Source organism: Hyaena hyaena, unplaced genomic scaffold (genome assembly GCF_003009895.1).
Source record: "Hyaena hyaena isolate Hyena2069 unplaced genomic scaffold, ASM300989v1 scaffold_794, whole genome shotgun sequence".
NCBI lineage: Eukaryota > Metazoa > Chordata > Mammalia > Carnivora > Hyaenidae > Hyaena > Hyaena hyaena.
The window spans coordinates 693,510-714,278 of record NW_024081427.1 but is presented as its reverse complement, the minus strand read 5'-3'; the positions used below and the strand labels follow the sequence as shown (position 1 = coordinate 714,278).

General features: G+C 37.8%; 1 protein-coding gene across 1 annotated transcript in view; it reads right to left on the bottom strand.

Moving 5' to 3' along the window:
* The window catches only part of TMEM67 (transmembrane protein 67), a 50,261-nt gene extending 38,027 nt beyond the window's left edge, over nt 1-12,234 (bottom strand). Inside the window, exons 1-4 of the mRNA XM_039219148.1 lie at nt 12,009-12,234; nt 10,347-10,435; nt 7,629-7,722; nt 1,112-1,211 (exon numbers count right to left, since the gene is read on the bottom strand). Coding sequence (XP_039075079.1) covers nt 1,112-1,211; nt 7,629-7,722; nt 10,347-10,435; nt 12,009-12,234 — 509 coding nt within the window. The remainder of the gene's footprint in view (nt 1-1,111; nt 1,212-7,628; nt 7,723-10,346; nt 10,436-12,008) is intronic.
* Between the last annotated feature and the right edge of the window lie 8,535 nt (nt 12,235-20,769).

Below are 20,769 nucleotides of genomic sequence, written 5' to 3'. Positions count from 1 at the left end.
GAGTTAGATAGGCAGGGCTGACTGTATGTGGTGTGCACATATGTATGCATAAAGGAGAAACAGGAAATGACAGAGAACAGGGCTATAAATCAGAGTTCCTGGGTTACTATAATTATCATTTATTTATTAATATGCTTTTTTACATAACATTATTTTAAAGTACAATTCCTGGCACATAGTAAGTATCCTCCAAATAGAAGCTAATATTTATATACTATATAGAGATTATATGCAAATTTCATAATAAAAAAAGCTACCTTTTACTGAGCACTTTGAAGCACTATGCTAAGAATTCACATACTTATTTTTGAACTGTGATAACAGCCTATGAAGTGGGTGGTATATTTCTATTCTAAGGACAAGAAGACTGACTTACTGAGCTAGCCAAGGTCAAACAACTGATAAGAGACTGAGTCAAGCTTTGAACCCTTATCAGTCCCATTCTCTGGTCTTCAGCTTCTTTATGTGTTAATGTCTACTTCTATCTTCTTTGGGCTATTATGAGGAACAAGTGATATCACAGGAAGTATTTTTATTCATTGATTATTATTTTTTTATTTTTTATTTTTAAATGTTTATTTTTGAGTCAGAGAGAGAGAGTGTGAATGGATGAGGGGCAGAGAGAGAGACACACACACAGAATCCGAAACAGGTTCCAGGCTCTGAGCTGTCAGCACAGAATCTGACGTGGTACTCCAACTCACGAGCCATGAGATTATGACCTGAGCCGAAGATGGATGCCCAACCGACTGAGCCACCCAGGCGCCCCTCAGGAAATATTTTTAAAAGGTTACAGATTCCATATAAATGTAAGGTGTTATTTATTTATTTATTTATTTTTTTTTTTAATTTTTTTTAATGTTTTATTTATTTCTAGGAGAGAGAGAGAGAGAGACAGCGTGAGCAGGGGAGGGTCAGAGAGAGAGGGAGACACAGACTCCGAAATAGGCTCCAGGCTCCGAGCTGGCAGTCAGCACAGAGCCCGACGCGGGGCTCGAACCCACGAACCATGAGATCATGACCTGAGCGAAAGTCGGACGCTTAACCAACTAAGCCACCCGGGCGCCCCTGTAAGGTGTTATTTAAAGTCAGCACCCTGCACACTGCTTACCTGTTTCCTAAAGCATTTGCTACTGTAAAAGAGTTTTCATTTTCATCACAGAGCTTACAAGTTGCTTGAGACAACAATGTTCCGTTAACATCTCTTTCCACTAAACAATTTAGAAACAAAATTAAGATGTAACTCAAAGTCAACATATAAACTTCTATATACTTAGTAAAGTCTACTTGTAATTATTATTCTACTAATAATAAATTATTGTAAATAATCAGGTATATTTAAATACCTGATCTGCAAAAGAGGCATGTCAAACACCACCATAACAAAGTGTAGAAAAGTGAAGCCTCCCTCATTCTCACATAAAAAAAAAAATACAAAAATTAACTTTCCAAATCATAATAATAAATTAGTATTTTTTCTTTAATTTTTCTTTTTTGTTACTTCTTACCTGTATGTCCCTGTTTCAGTAGGTATGCAGAAACAAGTAATTTCATAGACAGCTGACATGTTTTTACAACTTAAGAGGGTTTTTGGTAGTACCTATTAAAATGCTAAATTCACATATCCTAAAATACTACAATTTCATTTTTAGATACCTAACCTACAGAAACACTTGTACATGTGTATAAGGATATTTACTGAAGCAATTACTTGTTAGAAAACAACCTGCATATTTAAAATAACAAAATGATGGTATATTCATCCTATGAAATACTATGGAGTTGATTAAAAAGAATTAGGTAATCTAACAGATCATACTGGTAGCTGAAAAAAGTTTGCTCCAGAACAATATTTTTGGTATAAAACAATTATATAAATGTGACTATAATATTTTAAAACAGAAAAGGTTCTAGAAGGAAACACACATGTAAATGTATATGTGCACACACATCAAAATGGTAACAATTACTTCTGGCATTAAGGGAATTTACAGGGACCCAACATTGAGAAAAATGGTCAAAGGGCATCAGTCCTAATCATAATGTTATAAATGTTTTGTCCATAATGTTTTAAGTTTTCACAAGATGGTATAAATTAGTTTATCCAAAGTAAAGGTGAATGACTTGTTTCTCCTACACTCATCCCTGTCTCAGCAAATGGCAAGTCCACTGGACCATTTACTTATGCCCTAGTCCTTAGAGTCTCCTCATTTCTTGTCATTCTGTACATTAAAAACAATAAAATTAAAATTAAAAATAAATCTGTGAATCTTGTTAGCTCTTCCTTCAAAATATATCCAGAAACTGACTTATTCACTCTACCTCCACAACTCTACTCCAGACTGAGGGACATCATTCTATCACCTAGACTTTTATGACAGTTTTCTAATTGGAGCCTTGGTTCTATCATCCAGGCAGAGGCTGGAATAGGACTTTTCAAAACTAAGTGTGATGACTTCACTCCCTGAAAACCTTCTAATGGCCTTCCATCTCACTTGGGGTGATTTCTAAGGTCATGATTACAGACAAAAAGGCCTTGCATGATCTGCACACAATCACCCCAACTTTCCAGACCCATCTACTTCTGCTTTCCTCTTCATTTGCCTTAGCCACATTAGCATATTTGCTGCTCTTTGAACATGCCAAATACGTTCCATTCTCAGGATCTTTGTATTTGCTATTCCCTCTGCCTAGAATGAGTCCCCTAGTCATCTACATGGCTCTGTCCCTCACTTCCTTCAAATCTTTGCTCAGATGTTCCCTTTCCAAAGATCTCTTCCATGATCATCCATGTAAAATAACACTTGGCTCCCTCTGTCTACTCCCCACCCCTTCCTCCCTTGTCTTCACAGCACTTACCACCCCCTGGCATACACTGTTCATTTGCTTATTACCTTCCTCTTAGAACCTAAGTTGGATTCACCACTGTATCCTAGCACCTAGCAGGTAGTGCTCAATAAACTGTTTTTTGAATCTGAAAAATTTTAAATGGGAAGGTTTCACATAAAAATTGTGTATTTTTAGCATTACTTAAGAAATAGGAAAATCTGATTTTATGGGACCCATATTCTTACATGATGACAAACATTTGCTGGTACCGAACTGGGACTAGCTACTGCTTTTTAGCTTAACTGCCCTTCTGTTAAAAAAAAAGTTTTATAATTTTATTTTAAATTTTATTTTAATTTTTATCAACAAATATTTATGAATAAATAAGTATGACAACATATAAATATTTTCAAGGACGTATAGAAACCTATAAATACATAAAGCATTCTTGGAAGACCACAAAAGAAACTTAATAGTGGTTACATTAGAGAACTAAGAATGAGAGTGAGGACAGAAGGGCAAGGACCCTTGGTTTTTATATTTTTCTATGCTATTTACATTTCAAACCATATAAAGTAATATGCGTATTACTTTAATTTTAAAAAGAAAAACTTTGAAGTTGAAAAATACATATATATCTTTGTAAGCAGTAAATCTACATGTGTTCTTATAACACCAAAATATTTGCAATACGTTAAAAACTTGGAAAGACAGAGAAAAAGTAATTAATTACTTTAGGCTAACTTCTGGGGAGTGAAACAGGTGGGGAGTGTAGACTTTTATTTCTCATTCTATAGCCTCATGAATTATTTGATATTTTTAATAATTATTCTTAAATTATTTTTAAAATATTATTTACCTGATTTTCTGATCATTTTCTTTTTATGTCAGAAGAGTTGAGAGAAGCTATGCAAGAAGTAAGATGTACTCTCTTTCCATACTCTTCCACTCCTCTCTAACCTCTCTTGCAAATTCACAGAACAAATCAACAACAGAAGTTCAAGGTGGCTCTAAGGAGCTCATGCCATGGAGAATTTTAAGTATGTAGTAGTAGCCTCTGAAATAGTGAAATATTGTTTTCACAGCTGTCACCCAACCTTAAGGGGTCACTAGGTGTCAGAGCCACCATCTGGGCCCCCCCAGGCATCTAGCCTCCATTCTCAGCAACTTATGAAAACTGCCCATTTGTACCAGTGATCTCTGGAGGTCAAAAGTTGTTTCAGAAACTCAGTCCATACTGACTTCCCCACAGCATGAATCTATGAACCACCATCGCCTTCTTCCCCAAAGAAATCCCAAAGATATTTTTGACTTTTCCTTTTTCCTCATCCCCATATTCCTTCACTCATCTATGTCTACTATCATCCTTTTAATGTTTCTGGCATCTACTCCTTTGGGTATAATTCGCCTTAGCTCTGGTTCAGGTCCTTGTAGTTGCAGGTCTACAGAACCACAGCAGCCTCTTTACAGCTCTCCCTGCTTCTGCTCCTCCACTCCTCAAATGTGAACTTCACGAGAGTGGGGACTTCATGCCTGTTCACTGTATTCTCCTCACTGCTTTATCCTTTGTGCTCTTGCACAATGTCCAGCACGTAGTAGGAGCTCAATAAATATTTGTTGAATGAACAAATGCAACAGATTGCTGCCAGATTAATCATCATTCTCTTGTTCAAAACTTTCAACAAAATGAGTATGCCTACAGACTATCCTACCATTCAAGACCTTCCACCATCTGTACCAAAGGACCTTTAAACTCAAAAAACTGTTATTCTCATAATTTCTTTATATCCAATCTAGATGCTTATATTTATAACAATACATTTGCTCACACTGCTCTGTCTGCCTGGAATGTTCTCTTTCTTACTACCTTTTGAAATCCCATTAATCCTTTAAGGTCCCACTATTACACTGCCTCCTCATGCCAACCTTCCTAAACAACCCTGGTTGAAGTGAGTTCCTCCTTACAGGGCATTTACTGTCTCTAAATGCTCATTTGATGACTTAATATATGTGCCCCTGTGAAAATATTTTGTTGCTATCTTGCTCTGCAAATTACTTTTCCATATGCATATCTTGACTTCTAACTAGATTTTAAATAAATTGATGGCAGAGATTTTTATTTCTTAAAAAAATAATTTTCGGGGGGGGAGAGAGAGAAGAGAGAGAATCTCAAGCAGGCTCCATGCTCAGTATGGAGCCTTACACTGGGCTTGATCCCATGAACTGTGAGATCATGACCTGAGCAGAAACCACGAGTTGGACACTTAACTGAGCCACTCAGGTGCCCCTATAAAATTAATTTTTGAATAGGTAATATATAAATAGAATATAAAAGGCACAAAAAAATTTTAAGTGAAAATTAAGTCTCTTCCCATCCTTTTCACCCAGATGCTCCTCTTGAAGCAATACCGTTATCAGTTCCTTGTGAATTCTTCCAGAAATAGGCTGTGCACAGACACATATGCATATATAATCTTTTTTAGAAAACATAAATGGTAGCTCCCAAATACAGAAAACAGAATTGATAAATAGGAGGTACCAATAAATATTTGTGGATGAATGAATATAAGCTTTTTATACAATGTTTTTTTACTTAATGGATCTTGGATTTGTTTCCACAGCAATACTTAAAGAACTGCATTATCTTTCTATATGATAATCTATATTTTTCTGCATCCTCTACCATTTTATGATGTACCAGAGTTTATTTGACCAATATTCTCTTAACAAACTTTTATACTGCTTACAATATTTTGTCTTAGGATTAATGTTTCAATAAGAAGCCATGTATATAATTCTTCAGACATATATTTCCCTGCACTAGAATAGTTAATTCTCAGACAAGGGCTAGCTGGGCAATAATCTACATTTGATAAATACTGTCAAACTGCTTTCTATCGAGGCTGCACAGATTCATAATCCTCCAGTAATATATGAATATTTCCCTGTATCTTTGCTTAACCAACGGAACCACCCAGGTGCCCTCAAAATTTATCTTTAGATTCATATTTAATATTTAAATATTTGACCTGAAATTTATTTTTCCTTAAACAGTAAGTTAGAAACCTGACTTAGTATTTTCCAAGTTTCCCCAACACCACTTACTAATCAGTCTTTTCCTCACTGACATGAAATGCCACTTTTATCCTAATCACATTCTGATACAGATAAGATCTATTTTGATTCTCTACTTTAAGTCCCACCCATCAGTATGTGTAACCCATATGCCAGCCATTCATGTTATTACAGTAGCTTTAAAGTGTGCATAGTATGTGATGGGGCTATTTCCTCTTTCCTTTTTCCTCTTGGCTTTTCACATTTTTCCAGATAAACTTTGAAATTAGTTGCACAGTCTCTAAAACAGATAAACAATATCCTAGTAGAATTTTCTAAGGTTCTGCTAAATGTATAGATGGATATTGGGAGAACTAACGACTTTAAAAATTTTTTTTAATGTATATTTATTTATTTATTTTTTAATTTTTATTTTTGAGAGAGAGAGTAGGGGAGGGGTAGAGAGAGAGGAAGACACAGAATCTGAAGCAGGTTCCAGGCTCTGAGCTGTCAGCACAGAGCCCAATGTGGGGCTTGAACTCACAAACCATGAGATCATGACCTGAGCCCAAATTGAACACTTAACTGACTGAGTCATCCAGGCACCCCTAATGTTTGTTTATTTGAGAGAGAGAGAGAGAGAGAGAGAGAGAGAGAAACAAGCGGAGGAGGGACAGAGAGAAAGGGCGACAGAGAATCCAAAGTAGGTTCTGCACTGTCAGCACAAGCACGACACGGGGCTTGAACCCATGTACCATGAGATCACAACCTGAGCTGAAATCAAGAGTTGGATGCTCAACCAACTGAGACACCCAGGCCCCCCCTAATATCTTTATAATTCATCCCCCCCCCCAAGAACAAGGTATGTTTTCCATTTATTAAAGCCAACTTTTGTGTTTTGCAGGAGCATTCTAAGGTTCTTCAACTGATATACCTTATATATTTTTTCTAAAGTTTATACATAGGTGTTTCTTTTCTTTTTGATGCTACTGTAGATGAGGTCTTTTCTTCCTTCATATATTCTAAAGGATTGTTTAGATAGAAGAAGCCTACTAATTTTTGGATATTAATTTTATACTCCAAAATCTTTATTGTTTATAATAATTTTTGGTAATTCGCTTGGGTTTTCTAAACATATAATCAAATCATTAAAATTAATTTTTAATGATTTTTACCTCCTTTATAATTACTCTACCACCTGTTTCTTTCACTTACCTAAGTGCATCTTTAACTAGTTCCTAACAATAGAAATGCTTATAATTTCTCCCTATTAGGCACCTTGTTGGCTTTTGAGTTGAAACATATATTCTTTATCATATTAAGGAAGTATCCATCTAATTGTACATTATTAAAGACTGTTTTTTTGTTTTTTTTTTATCAGGTAGTGCTTTTTATTCTCTTCCCAATGCTTTCTGTTGACTTAAACATCATTAAATTTTGGACAATAAAAAATACTGTTTACCAAGGTATTTCTATTAATGTCCTTATCAAAAATAGCGTAAGTGGGCGCATGGGTGGCTTAGTCAAAGTGTCCAATTCTTGATTTTGGCTCAGGTCATCATCTTGCAGTTTGTAAGATCAAGCCCTGCATCAGCCTTTGTGCTGAGTGTGGAGCCTGCTTGAGGTTCTCTTCCTCTCTCTCTGCCCCACCCCTGCTCATGTTCTCTCTCTCAAAATAAACAAATATTTTTTAAATAGCATAAATGAAGATTCTATTACTTTTTCATAAAGAATCTACTTCTTACCTAAAATATGGCCTGTAGGACAGTGGCATTTTCCTTCTGCAGTTAAACCACCAGGGCAAGAAATGCAATTCCAGCCATCTTTAGTAACACCTTTCTAAATTAAAATAAATAAACAAATAAATTCTCCTTCTTAATTAACTTTCTTTGTCTTAATTGATAATGTGAATTCAAGAAGCCACAGTAGTGTATAATTTGTAGTCAAGATTCAAATAAATCATGCATATATGAGCTACATAAATATTTCTTGAAAAGCCAAACTGTGTTCATATTCCAAACTTAAGCTATACATTATTACTATGTACTGATTACTGTTAACTCTGGGCAACAGTTCTTTCTTCTTCATGATTTTCAGTTCAAATGAGTCCTTTCTTTCAAAGTAATATTGTCATTCAGTTTTTTCCATTTACAAAGAAAACACAACAAATTTCAACAGGATTTAATCAACAGAGAGTCAATTAATAGTTTGGTTTTAACTGTTCTAAAATATTCTAATTTTTATTTATTAAAATATTTTTAAATGTTTGTTTATTTTTGAGAGAGAGACAGAGAGACAGAGCATGAGCAGGGGAGAGGCAGAGAGAGGGAGACACAGATTCTGAAGCAGGCTCCAGGCACCAATCTAACCACACAGAGCCCGATGTGGTCCTGGAACTCATGAACTGTGAGATCATGACCTGAGCCAAAGTCGGACGTTCAATGGCCTGAGCCACCCAGGAGCCCCTTTAATTTTTATAATCCAAATATGTTAGCTTTTAAAAATTAAATTACGGTACGGGGCGCCTGGGTGGCTTAGTCGGTTAAGAGTCCGACTTTCGCTTAGGTTGTGATCTCGCGGTTCGTGGGTTCGAGCCCCGCGTCGGGCTCTATGCTGACTGCCAGCTCGGAGCCTGGAGCCTGTTTCAGTCTGTGACACCCTCTCTCTCTGACCCTCCCCTGCTCATGCTGTCTCTCTCTCTCTCTCTCCTAGAAATAAATAAAAACATTTAAAAAATAAAAAATTAAAAAAAAAATTAAATTATGGTTCAAAATGGTGAATTTTATGGTGTATGAATAATATGTAAATAAGGTTGTTAATATTAAGTTATAAAGATATTTCTTTCAATCCATGAATTGTTTGTATTAATGAAGGTTTTTTTTTTTAAGTGTATTTATTTATGGATAGTGTGAGTGGTGGAGGGGCAGTAAGGGAGGAAGATAGAGAATTCCATGCAGGCTCAGCCCTGTCAGCACAGAGCCGATGTGGGTCCCGAACTCATGAACCATGAAATCATGAAATCTGAGCTGAAATCAAGAGCCAGATGATTAACCGACTGAACCACCCAATTGCGTCTATGAAGGTATTTTTAAAATAAAAAATGACATTCAAAATTAGGTATATTATATTATATTATATGATTTTTCTTAAGCCTGGAGCAAAAATAAAATATCACTGACATGAATGTAAACAAAATGAATAGAGAACAAATGGTAATAACAAAACAATGCCACGAGTTATTTTTAATTTCAGTTAAAAAGACTGAATATATCATGAAATGCTCCTATATTTGGCAGTACATTATATAGGGCTATTTAAAAATTATGATTGTTGGGGTGCCTGGATGGCTCAGTTGGTTAAGCGTCCAACTCTTGATTTTGGCCCCAGGTCATGACCTCAGGGTTCATGAGATCAAGCCACGCATTGGGCTCTGCTCTGACAGTACCAGTCTGTTTGGGATTCTTTCTCTCTCTCTGCATTCCCCCCGCTGCCATGCGCCAATGTGTGTGCACATGCTCTCCCTCTCTCTCAAAATAAATAAACATTAAAAATATAAAAATTATGCTTGTTTAGTAATCTCACTGAAAAATAAATTTGCTTTGTAGTCATTTCATATTAGTAGCTTTTTATTATTGATAATTCACCTATGGTTAATATTTGCAAAAATATAAAATAAGTAGTAAGGTGATATTCAAACTTGTAAGTTAAATCAAATTAGCCATGAATTAGGACAACCGGTAAACTATCAACTTAATAATAATTAACTTAATAGTAATTTAGACCATTAAATTCCCAGATTCAATTACTTTATTCAGATAATGAGAAGAAATATCACTATAACAGAACTAGCTCACAAAGATTCCTAATTATCCAAAATGATTGGAAAATGTATTTCTGTTAATTAAGAATCATTACATATAGTAACTATTAACTTACTAATTTTCCTAAAATTATGATATGACTAACAAAACAGCATAGACATTATTTAACCTCTTTAGTGATGCAATTGGCATTTCATGAACTTATCACACCCACACCTTAGGTAACATTATGAACGTGAATTGTTATATAAGACTATTAACACAACAGGTGTAAGGCACAGAACTCAATCTGTACCAGTCAAAAAACACACACATCCCAACTTGTTTTCTATACGTACCATTCATTTATTTTTTTAAGTCACTGAGTTACTCTCTGAGAAAATATAAAGACACAAATATTTACAGCTTTGTGGTTTTTTAAATTTCAGACTTTAAAAATTAAGGCAATACATTTGTTTCTTTCCAAGTCTGCATAAATTTCACTGATCCCCAAAGTTTACTTTAGAAAAACAAAGTTAATTTAATAATTTCAAAGTTTTGGGAATGTATTATAGTACAGCATTAAAATGTAGTTTTAAAAAATAAAAATATATAAATTACTAGTTTCTACAGTACAATTATTTTAAAATAAATACTTGATACCATGTTTTCCGGGCACTTTTTACAAGTAATATCAGGTCCTTCATTATTAGAGATCATCTGAAATCCTGGTAAACACACACATGAAGTTCCTAAAATGAAAACAATCAATTTTGACCGTGGTAAATATAAATAAAATTCCAAGATAGGGAAAATTTTAATATTCTTAAAATCTTGAGAAACAGTATAGCTGTTAATAACAAGATTCTGGAATCAGCACTGCCTGGGTTCTAATCTTAATTCTGCTATTTAGCTGTGTGACCTTGAGCAAGTTACTAAACTCTATGCCTTGGTTTCTACAATAACAGTACTTACCTGATAGGGTTGATAAGTGTTAAATTAGTTATTATATGCAAAGATCTTAGAATGTGTCTGGCACGCAGTAGGTACCACTTTAAGTGCAAGCATAACTGAACTATTAAAGCACTGAACTTTAATTTTAATAATCAAACTATGCATTAACTGCTATGGGAAATTTTACAGTTCTATTTCATCCATACACATATATTCAATGAATTCAAATTTACTTTGTCAAAACAACCTTATTAGCAAAGTTACCTTGATTCAAATAAATCATTGTTTTCTTCTAGACAGACAGTAGACCTTATAAGAGAATCACCACTCAACCTGCTGGATAGGTAAGGACAACATTCTATAAGGAGGCATCAAGTGGAAACAGCCACATAGGCATCTACGTAGTAGAATGCATACAATATCTGGGTTCTTAACTATGAAGCTAACACCTTACACTTTAAGAGTTGGCAAAATGCTTTCTCATTCATATATCTTCACCTGAGGAGCCAGACCAGTCTATATGACAAACTTAAATGAGGATACATCAAATTGAAGATGGCAGGCAGTTAACACCATAGGTGGCCAAATCAAGAGTGAAAACATCTTAGACTTTAGAATATGGAGAAAGTCTTATTCTGAGTAGCTTCAGTGAAGAGAACTAGGACCAAATGACAGACATTTGGAAAAAAAAATGTGTTGGAAAGAGACGTTAAGGACAATTAGTAATATTCAATAATAAAAGGGTAAGTCATAAAGAAGTCTATATTAAGAACACACTGTACAGTGGAAATGCACGGGTAGAGACTGAGGGCAAAGAGACACCAGTTATTCCAATCCACAATTTAGGTAAAGAAGATGTTACAGCATCATCGAGTCTTGAATTTCCTTATCTGTAAAATGAGAAGAGTGGACCTAATCATGGTTAAGGTCCCTTCTAGCTCTAGGTTTCTAGGATTTGAAAAGCAAGATAAAGAGCTAACAAAATTTATAAGCGCTAATTTGCATTCCCTCCCCAACCCATCCTGTGACTTACTCTTCTACACCTCGTTACTTCTCTATTTCTTTTCTATCTCGGTGGGCGACTTCCCAGGTGCCTCCCGAAAGACCCGTCGGATGAGAAGCGAGGGACTGGCACCCAGAAATTAATTACTGGCCATGGCTCAGTGGATAGCTTACTCCGGTTCCCCAACCTCATCTGTGTGCAAGCTGCAAGCCTCCAAGGAAACCCACCCCTCAGGAGTTGGCAGTTAACTTTCCTGAAACATTTCTTCCCGCAGACGACAAAGTGTTTCAGGGACCCTGGGGGGCGGCGGGCAGCGACTAGGCTGGAGGGTTAAAAGTCTGGCTGGGGCCTACCCTGAACGGTCTCACCTCGGGCATCCTGCCTCTGGTTGGCTCCACACGGCACACAGGACAGCGCGGAGATATCAAAGTACTGGTTGTGGTCGCACGACTCCGGCTGCAGGAATGGAAAGGAGAAGATCTGGGCGTGTGAGACTCGAGGGAGAACCAACAGGAGGAATATATTCACAGCCGCGGCGGATAAGATGGACCGAGCCGCCATGGCTACCTTGGCCCTGCCGCCGCTCGTCACCATGGTGCAGACGGCGGCGGCCGCTCAGACTCCCGCATCCCATCAGCCGCTGCGGCGAATCTGCAGAGCCGATTGGACAACTCCGCTGAGGTTCCGGAAGTGTCTGCCTGGTTGCTAGGTGAGCAAAGCCGCGGGAAGCTGGTCTGGGAAAGGGTGGGTTAGAGGTAAGCTAACCCTGGAGCTGGCAGGCACAACCCTGTATTTAAAATGTGTTTAAAACTCTGGGACACATTACCGGGAAGTGTTGCCAATTTAGGAAGTCGGTAAATAGCACACCACAGCAAAGACTATATTTGACAGTATGGCACAAAATTAAGAGTAGTATTGTTTCATTAAGCTGTTGAATGATGTTTACATTGGAATTTATCCAAACCTGGCCATTTTCGCGTTAAAGGAGAGATTCCAACAGTGTATTTGTCAAAATACATTTGTCAAAAAACTATTAAAAACCCACTGATATGAAATCTGCAATGCTGGAAGATTGGCTTAAGCACAAAAAAAAAAAAAAAAGATCTTTCCTGCCAGACTTTTTGTATTTCTACTTTCCTTATTTTGGGTAAAGGAAATCACGTATATAAAATTAGATCATCTTTACCCCATTGATGAATAAAGAAGGAAATTAATTTTTAGCCAAAGTTAAACATACATGAATCTTGCCTTTCAAAGCAGGCATCCTTGAAAACTATTAGCACTAAAACATTTTTGAATTACATTTAGAGCCAGTTTACAGATCATAAAAATTTATTTCTCAACATTTAAATCTCACTTCTGGTTTTGTTGTATTTTGTTTTATTTTGTTCTCACACTCCCTACTTCCCCAATAAAATAACCTGGCATAATTTTTAGCCACCTTATTAATCAGCAGTAGCTTGAAACAACTTTTGGCTTTCTCAAAAAAAAAATTTTTGTAATAAAAATTGTCACTATTAAGGAAAACACACACATACACAATTCTTAATGAATGTGGAAAATACATCTAGATAAGTGAGATAATTTTACCCAGAGCTACCGTCAGTCTTAGTATTTCTCATGTGGCCTTCCCCAAAAGACCAGCATTCACTCAGTCACTAATATCTATGACACAAGACACAGTAATATGTTCTGAAAACTCTTCCTTAAAAAAGGAATTCTCAAAATTGTTTTTGAGTAATTATGCATTGTTGGAGTGTTTAACTGGTAGTGGAAATCACTTATCTGAATAAGATTTTTTAAAAAAACGTGACTATACAAATGTTAATGACTCAGAAAGGGTATGGTCAGAATAGTCAAGATTAAGCTGCAAAAGCTTTGTATGGGTGAATTTTAATTCTAGTCATCCTTAATCTGCATACCACTATATGCCCTGTGGAAGGGACTGGGGCAGTAACATTTATTCATTGCCTTCTATGTAATTAAGGCAATAAAAGAACTCCCATTCATGATGGCTTTTCGTGTGTCCCACACTGTGCACTCTACTAGGCTCTTGACAGCATTAATCTTAACTCTTCATAACAACCCTCTGAGGCAATACTATCCCTTTCTGTATCCCTTTCTGAGGATCAAGAAAGTTACATTTTAGACAGTGGTGGAACTAGAATTTATTTCCATCTAGTCAACTCCACAACCTGTTACCTTTTGGCATATTCTATATATAGGATGAACCTTGCCTTTAGTTAACACGATACTGCCATTGTATACTACAGATATGGAACTATGATTGCCTAAGACCTTTGGGCACTGTACCTGAAAACTGCTCCAAAAAGCTAAATAAAGTAGTGAAATGATTCCAAATAGAAACAGGTTTGACATAACTGTAGATCCTATGGGTTCTTCTGTATAAACTATTTACAGGGATAGCAGAAAGAATGTTAGCTAAAACGGTTAAGCATAAATTGGGACTGTATCATTCGGCATATTTTTGCTGCAAGTAGTAGATCAAGTAGTTTAAGCCAGTTCACAATGGCTTAAACAAAAACAGGAGAAGTCTGGACATAGGTGGCCGCTGGTGTTCATCCAATGATGTCAGATCTCTGCAGTTTTCTTGGCTTTTCTCTTTTAGTTGCAGTGTGTTTGCCCTGTAACAGATTTAAGACAAGACAAAGAAAGTAAGCTGAACCAGATATATTTCCACTGTCTCTTAAAAGAAAAAGAAAAAGAAAAAAGCAAATGCTTTTGCAATGCCATGTCTTATGCTAACTTCTTACCTGCATCATTTCAATCTTTTTAACATCCCTATAAATAGGCAGGGCATTTATCAGCTTAAAGACATACCCAGTGTCACCCAGCTAAAATGTGAAAGAATTATCCATATAAGTGGATGAGACTAGCAGAACATCGTTTAATGTCAGCTTATGAAGAAGTCTACCAAAAAACATGAGAGGATGGGTTCAAAGAGGATAGCAAATGCTTTTTGAACCCCTAGAATAAGATAGTTCCTTCACCATGCCTTAACTACAATAACAAAATTAGGGCTATGGAAGAAGGGAGAGGCAGGAAAGGATGAATGAAAGAGCTGTTTAGGAGGAAGAATCATGAGAATGTTATGAATTGGACAGAGGAAGTAAAGAAACAAAAACAAGGATAGGGGTGCTTGGGTGGCTCAGTTGGTTAAGCATCCGACTTTGGCTCAGGTCATGATCTCACAATTTGTGCGTTAGAGCTTCGCTGAAGCCCTGCTGACTGCCAGCTCAAAGCCAGGAGCCTGTTTCAGATTCTCTCTCTCTCTCTCTCTCTCTGACCTTCCCCTGCTCACGCTCTCTCTCTCTCTCAGAAATAAATGAAACATTAAAAAAAAAAAAAAGCAACAAAAACAAGGATCACTCCTGGTTTCTGATTTGGGTAGCTAGGTGGAATGTGACATTATAGGAAGATAAATATCTGGGGACAGATAAAAGCTTCTTACTGAATAAAAAAAATTAATGGTAAAAATTAAAGTTGTAGAATTATCCATTCATGGGGAGTTGGGACCATGGATAATTTAAATAACCAATAAGGTTTACTCATAAACCTGGTGACCCTTTGATATTTAGGTATATATATTTTATATCTATGTATATTTATCTATGAAATGTCTGCATATTAGAGTGGGGCACCCTGAAAAGCCAATAGGAAGCTCTACAAAGACAGGTGGGGCTTCTTGACTGGTCTACAATGTGTAGGGTGATTTGCCTGGGTTGTTTCTTATGGCATCTCCCATGTCAGTATTTTTTCTTTCTTCTATCTTGCTGTGCTGATCAGGTTCCCCAGAAAGAAACTTCTCTCTGGAGAATTCAAGCCTGGCTGCCAGGGAAGGAGGGTGTGAGTTTCATCATTCAGTTTCATCATTTACATATTGCCATTCTTTCATATAACAGAACCCCTGATTTCACCTATACTCATTATCCCATAGTCATACTCTCTCCAGAGAATAAACTTTCAATCTTCTGCTGTAGTGGGGGAGACAGGTTTCTCGGCTCTGGAAAAAAGGAGTCTTAAGAGCGTGTCTTTAGTGTTTTACAAATTAATGTTCAACCAACTGTTTTCACCTTCTTCCCCAACAGAAAACACTGAGTACTTCTAAGACTTTGAGGACTCGTTTGGTGTATATCAGATTGCTTTTTGCCTTTCCCACTTTCAACTTAGGATTCAGCACTCTTGGATTCACAAAAGAATTCATCACCTATCTATCTCTTTCCTGCTCACAGTTTTATTGCTGTTGCCTTCTACTCTACTATTTTCATTCACGTCAGTTTTTGCTTCTTCCAAAAGTTCCTTTTCTGTTATTTTATTAGGAATTCTGGAAAGAGTGGAAGTAAATACCTGTGTTCAAACTGTCACCTTATACTGAAAGTAAAAAGAAAAACCTGTTAACCTGTCCTCACATACATGTTCTTGCCACCCTCTAATCCACTCTCCATACCTCAGCTGGAGTAACCTTTGAAATGCAAGTCTAATATGTCACCTCTCTGCTACAATAATTGTTTTTTCCAGTGGGAAGCTCAACATCTTGAGCATGAACCGGAGCTCTCAGCAGGGTCTGACTTCTTCATTGTCCTGTGTACTCCTGTGCACTCTGCCCACATTGGTCTTCTTTCAATTCTCTGAATGCTAAACCTGAGCACCTCTCTGCCTGGACTACCCTTCTTTCCTAACCCTCCTTGTAAATTTCCATTTACTTCGTTAACTCTTCCTTTCCTTCCAACTCATCTGTCACTTTTTTTTTAAGTTTATTTATTTATTTTTTTAGCTGGGGGAGGGGGCGGGGAGGGCAGGCAGAGAGAAAAAGAGAATCCCAAACAGGTTCCATGCTGTCAGTGCAGAGCCCCATGTGGGGCTCAATCCTATGAACCCGTGAGACCAAGACCTGAGCTGAAATCGAGTTGGACACTTAACCAACTGAGCCACCCTCATCTGTCACTTCCTTAAGGAACTCCTCCTACCTTTTGTGATCAGACCAGCCCCTCCTATGAAATACTCTCACAGCGTCATGTATTTCCTTTTATAGCTCTTGTCCCTATTGTAAATTTTCATTTAGTTGAAGAATTCTTTCACTAGGTTTCCTTCCCTCTCTTAGACTACAAGAGTTATGAAAGCAAGGATCATGTCCATATTTGCTCACCCTGTCTCCTTAGACCTGGAGTTGTGCATGATGCGTTGTCATTTAACACACATTTGTTGCGATGGAAAAGGTTAAACTAAAACTTGCTTCATTCCCTCAGTCTCTAGTTTATTGTCCTCTTGCAAACTCTAAGGGGATGTCAATGCTGTGTCCTCTAATTTCATCCCTGGGAAGGAGGCAGAGGACCAACAAAGGTTAAGCCTGGAGTAGGCTCTAGCCATAGTCTAAGAGAATTTTTTGTGTCCACAAAATCTTTTTTCTACTTTGCTTGGTGTCAAAGTACCATGCATCAGTAACCAGTCTCAGGGAGGACTCCAAACGTTTCTGCCCGTTGCATCTTGGTTTTGGAGTCATTAGAGGAAATACAATGCAGTCAAACACTGCACAGACAACAGTTTATTTACATAGAGAAGAGACAGAGCAGGATCAGCTTCAATAGTGGTGTCAGTCCCACATGGTCAGTGGGTCTCTCCTGGCCACTGACACAAGGCAATTGGCCTATGCGCCATACCCCTCTCATGCTGCAGTGGAAACAGCCTGGCTTCTCTCCAAGACAGGATAACAGTGGGTTGACCCAGTGACATATAATGTACATACTTCAAGCAGAGCAAGAGTACTTAGCCCAAAACAAGGCCTATCCCACGTAAGGTTATAGGTCAGGTTTAGCCTGTGTGGGCTCTTTAACTCCTGGTAAGGAAGTGTTCCAGACTCGAGGCCCATTCTTATGCAGCTGAGTGGGGGCTGAAAGACTGCATGAAGGAGACTGCTTCTTCCAACACAAAGTCTTGTAGACTCTTTCTTTCCTTTTTCCTTTCCCTGCCTTTTCTTTTCTTCTTTCACTTTCTCCTTATATTCTGTGTTTGGAAATTCTCTTTAGTTTATTGGGTCTTCTTGCTTCTTTCTTTTGTTTCATGTACCCAGTACTGGATGGAACCCTGAGAAACGAAGCCTAAGCAGGAGATATCATGTTTCATGTGTGGTCCTACCTATTCACTAGAAATGGGTTCTACAATTGAGATTTGGGGGTCAAAGCTTCAGCTGTAAAACACAGAGATTTTATCCACCACCTTTCTTGTGTGCCTCCTTTGTTAACCTATAACATCACTAACATTCAGGATCTCAGTCTCCTCCATCTTTCCACCATGGAGATAACGCTCCTATTTACTCTGTCACACACAGTTGAGCAAGCTCCTTCATTTAATCAGTGGTGTCCAAACGGAGCTACAGCAATCCCTAGGGGTTTTGTAGGTGTGGCTCTGACAACCAATGGAGGGGACAAATTGGAAAAGAGCATTCAGGTCACCAGAGCAACAGGTAAAATGTCATGTTATATGCTTTTCTTGGTGCTTTACATGTGTGTGCATGCATGTTTATGCATATGCATGAGTGTTTTACATACACAACATTCCTATTGTCACCTTCATTTATTTGACAGTTGAAGAAATTAAGGCAGAGTGATTCAGTGACTAATGTGATACAGCTACCAAGTGGCAGAGTTAGGTTTGGAACTATGGTATTCTGATTTCTGAGTAGGCCTTCTTGATTTCCAAGTCATATTGGAGTTTGTTGTGCTAAGGGACTGTGCTAAGTATTTTATAAGCACTATATCATTTAGTCCTCAAAAATGGCCCTGAATGGTGAATGCCGTTATCTTCAGTCTACAAGGGAAAAGCCTAAGGATAAGGAATTTGTTCACAGTCATCAAGTGGCAGAGTTGGGACTTAAATTTGGATCTGCCTGATTCAAGAGCCCACAGTCTTTTTTTTTTTTAATAGTTTATTGTCAAGTTGGTTTCCATATAACACCCAGTGCTCATACCCACAAGTGCCCTCCTCCACGCCCATCACCCCCCTTCCCCTCTCCCCCATACCCATCAGCCCTCAGTTTGTTCTCAACATTCAAGAGTCTCTCATGGTTTGCCTCCCTCCCTCTTCCCCCTCCAGTTCTCCCCTTCTTCTCCTCCACGGTCCTCCGTTAAGTTCCTCCTAATCCTCCTATACGTGCAAACATATGGTAGCTGTCCTTCTCTGCCTGACTTATTTTTCTTAGCATAACACCCTCAAGTTCCATCCTTGTTGCTACACATGGCCAGATTTCATTCTTTCTCATTGCCATGTAGTATTCCATTGTATAGATAAACCACATCTTCTTGATCCATTCATCTGTTGATGGACACTTAAGGAGCCCACAATCTTAATCCCCATGTTCAACACGTGCTCCTGTGTGTGATGGCATGTGCCTTGTCTCTTCTGCTATAGGATAAGCTTCCTAAGGAAAGGAGACAGAGTTGTTCAACCTTGTCTTTCAGGAGCCTTGGCAAGGTGCTTGACACACAGCCTGTGCTCAATAAATGCCAGCTGAATTGAATGGAAGTCGAGGTGTGAAAGATGGATAAAGGTTTTTAGAGTTGAGAAGATCAAGGAACTCTTGAGATCAAGTGAGAAGACTGTTCTTGTGGGTGTTGAAGAGCTAGGAAGGGCAGCTGAAAGCTGATACCAAAATCATTCAGGAGACTAGGGAGTAACGTAGATACAGTAAAAAGCTGGGAGAGGCTGACTAATTGCCCAGACAGAGCCACAGAATGCTCATGGCTTGGTGTGGTTACCATATCTTATGATACTGTTTTGTTCCAGAAACTTACTTCTCTTTCTGTACTCTAAAATGATTAGATTTCCATGTTGACATACTAAAGGCTCAAGAAACTATTCTATAGCCAGGATACCACGTAATTAAACTCAGTTACCTCAAAGGGCATTTTCTGGGTTTGAATGTAATTGGTATTGTTATCTGAGTAAGGCAGAAGACAGACTAGAAAAGATAGGCATACGGTATAGTGTCTTGTTTGTGGAGGAAAGTCTGTGCGAGTAGAAGGGGATGGCTATCGCCAAACAGTAATGAGGCTGACAATAGCTGTTTAAGCCTGTTCAAAAGAGGGAGTTTGATCTAAGCATACTTGTTCAGATTAGTCTTTAGTAAATGCTCATTAAATGATAGCAGTTATTTTTGTTAACATAGATGAGAATGCTTCCTAGGTATCCTTTAACTGAGAACCACTTTTTGAGATTAGGTACCTTTTCATGTTCTATTTCCATGTGTAGCAAACAACTCTTTTGAGTATTTGACTTCATATAGAGAGCATATACAGGCAGCAAAAGTGCTGGTCAGCCAGAGTGGATCTCAGGTTTACTTTAGTAGTGTTCTTTTTGTGAATTAATATGGGCAATATTGACATTCTAGAGCGTTGGTTCGGTGTTTGTTTAAAATTTTTTTTTTAATATTTTTTTATTTCTTTGAGAGAGAGAGAGACAGCGTGAGCAGGGGAGGGTCAGAGAGAGAGGGAGTCACAGACTGAAACAGGCTCCAGGCTCTGAGCTGGCAGTCAGCACAGAGCCCGATGCGGGGCTCGAACCCACGAACCGCGAGATCATGACCCAAGCAAAAGTCGGACGCTTAACCGACTAAGCCACCCAGGCGCCCCGCTTCGGTGTTTGTTTAAAGGGAGTCTGCCTCAAAGGGCAGAATCCTCTTCCTGTGGTCTCTGGGAGGAAATGACCAGGGTTCAATTCCTGGATTTCCCTTGCACTATCTCTGTAGCTTTGAGAAAGCTACACAATCCTTTATGCATTAGTTTCTCTTACCTGTAATTTGGGAAACATAATAGTACCTACTTCAGAAAGCAGTTGTAAAAATACAATGAGATATTGCACAGAGCTTGACACGTAGAAAGTAAGCCTTCAATATATTTTAGCTTTAGAGGTCAGGTTCCCCTAGGACCAAAGCCAGGACCATAGAGAATAATCAAGGTAAATGCTTTCTACTCAGTGAGCCTAGCTTTCCAAAGTGCCTTCCTTCAGCATGGATAGCATGGATAACCTTGGCATTTGAAACGAGTTACTAATATTTACCTAGTCTAAGGTTTTATATATGTTAATTCATTTAATATTTATGGCAACCCCATGGGG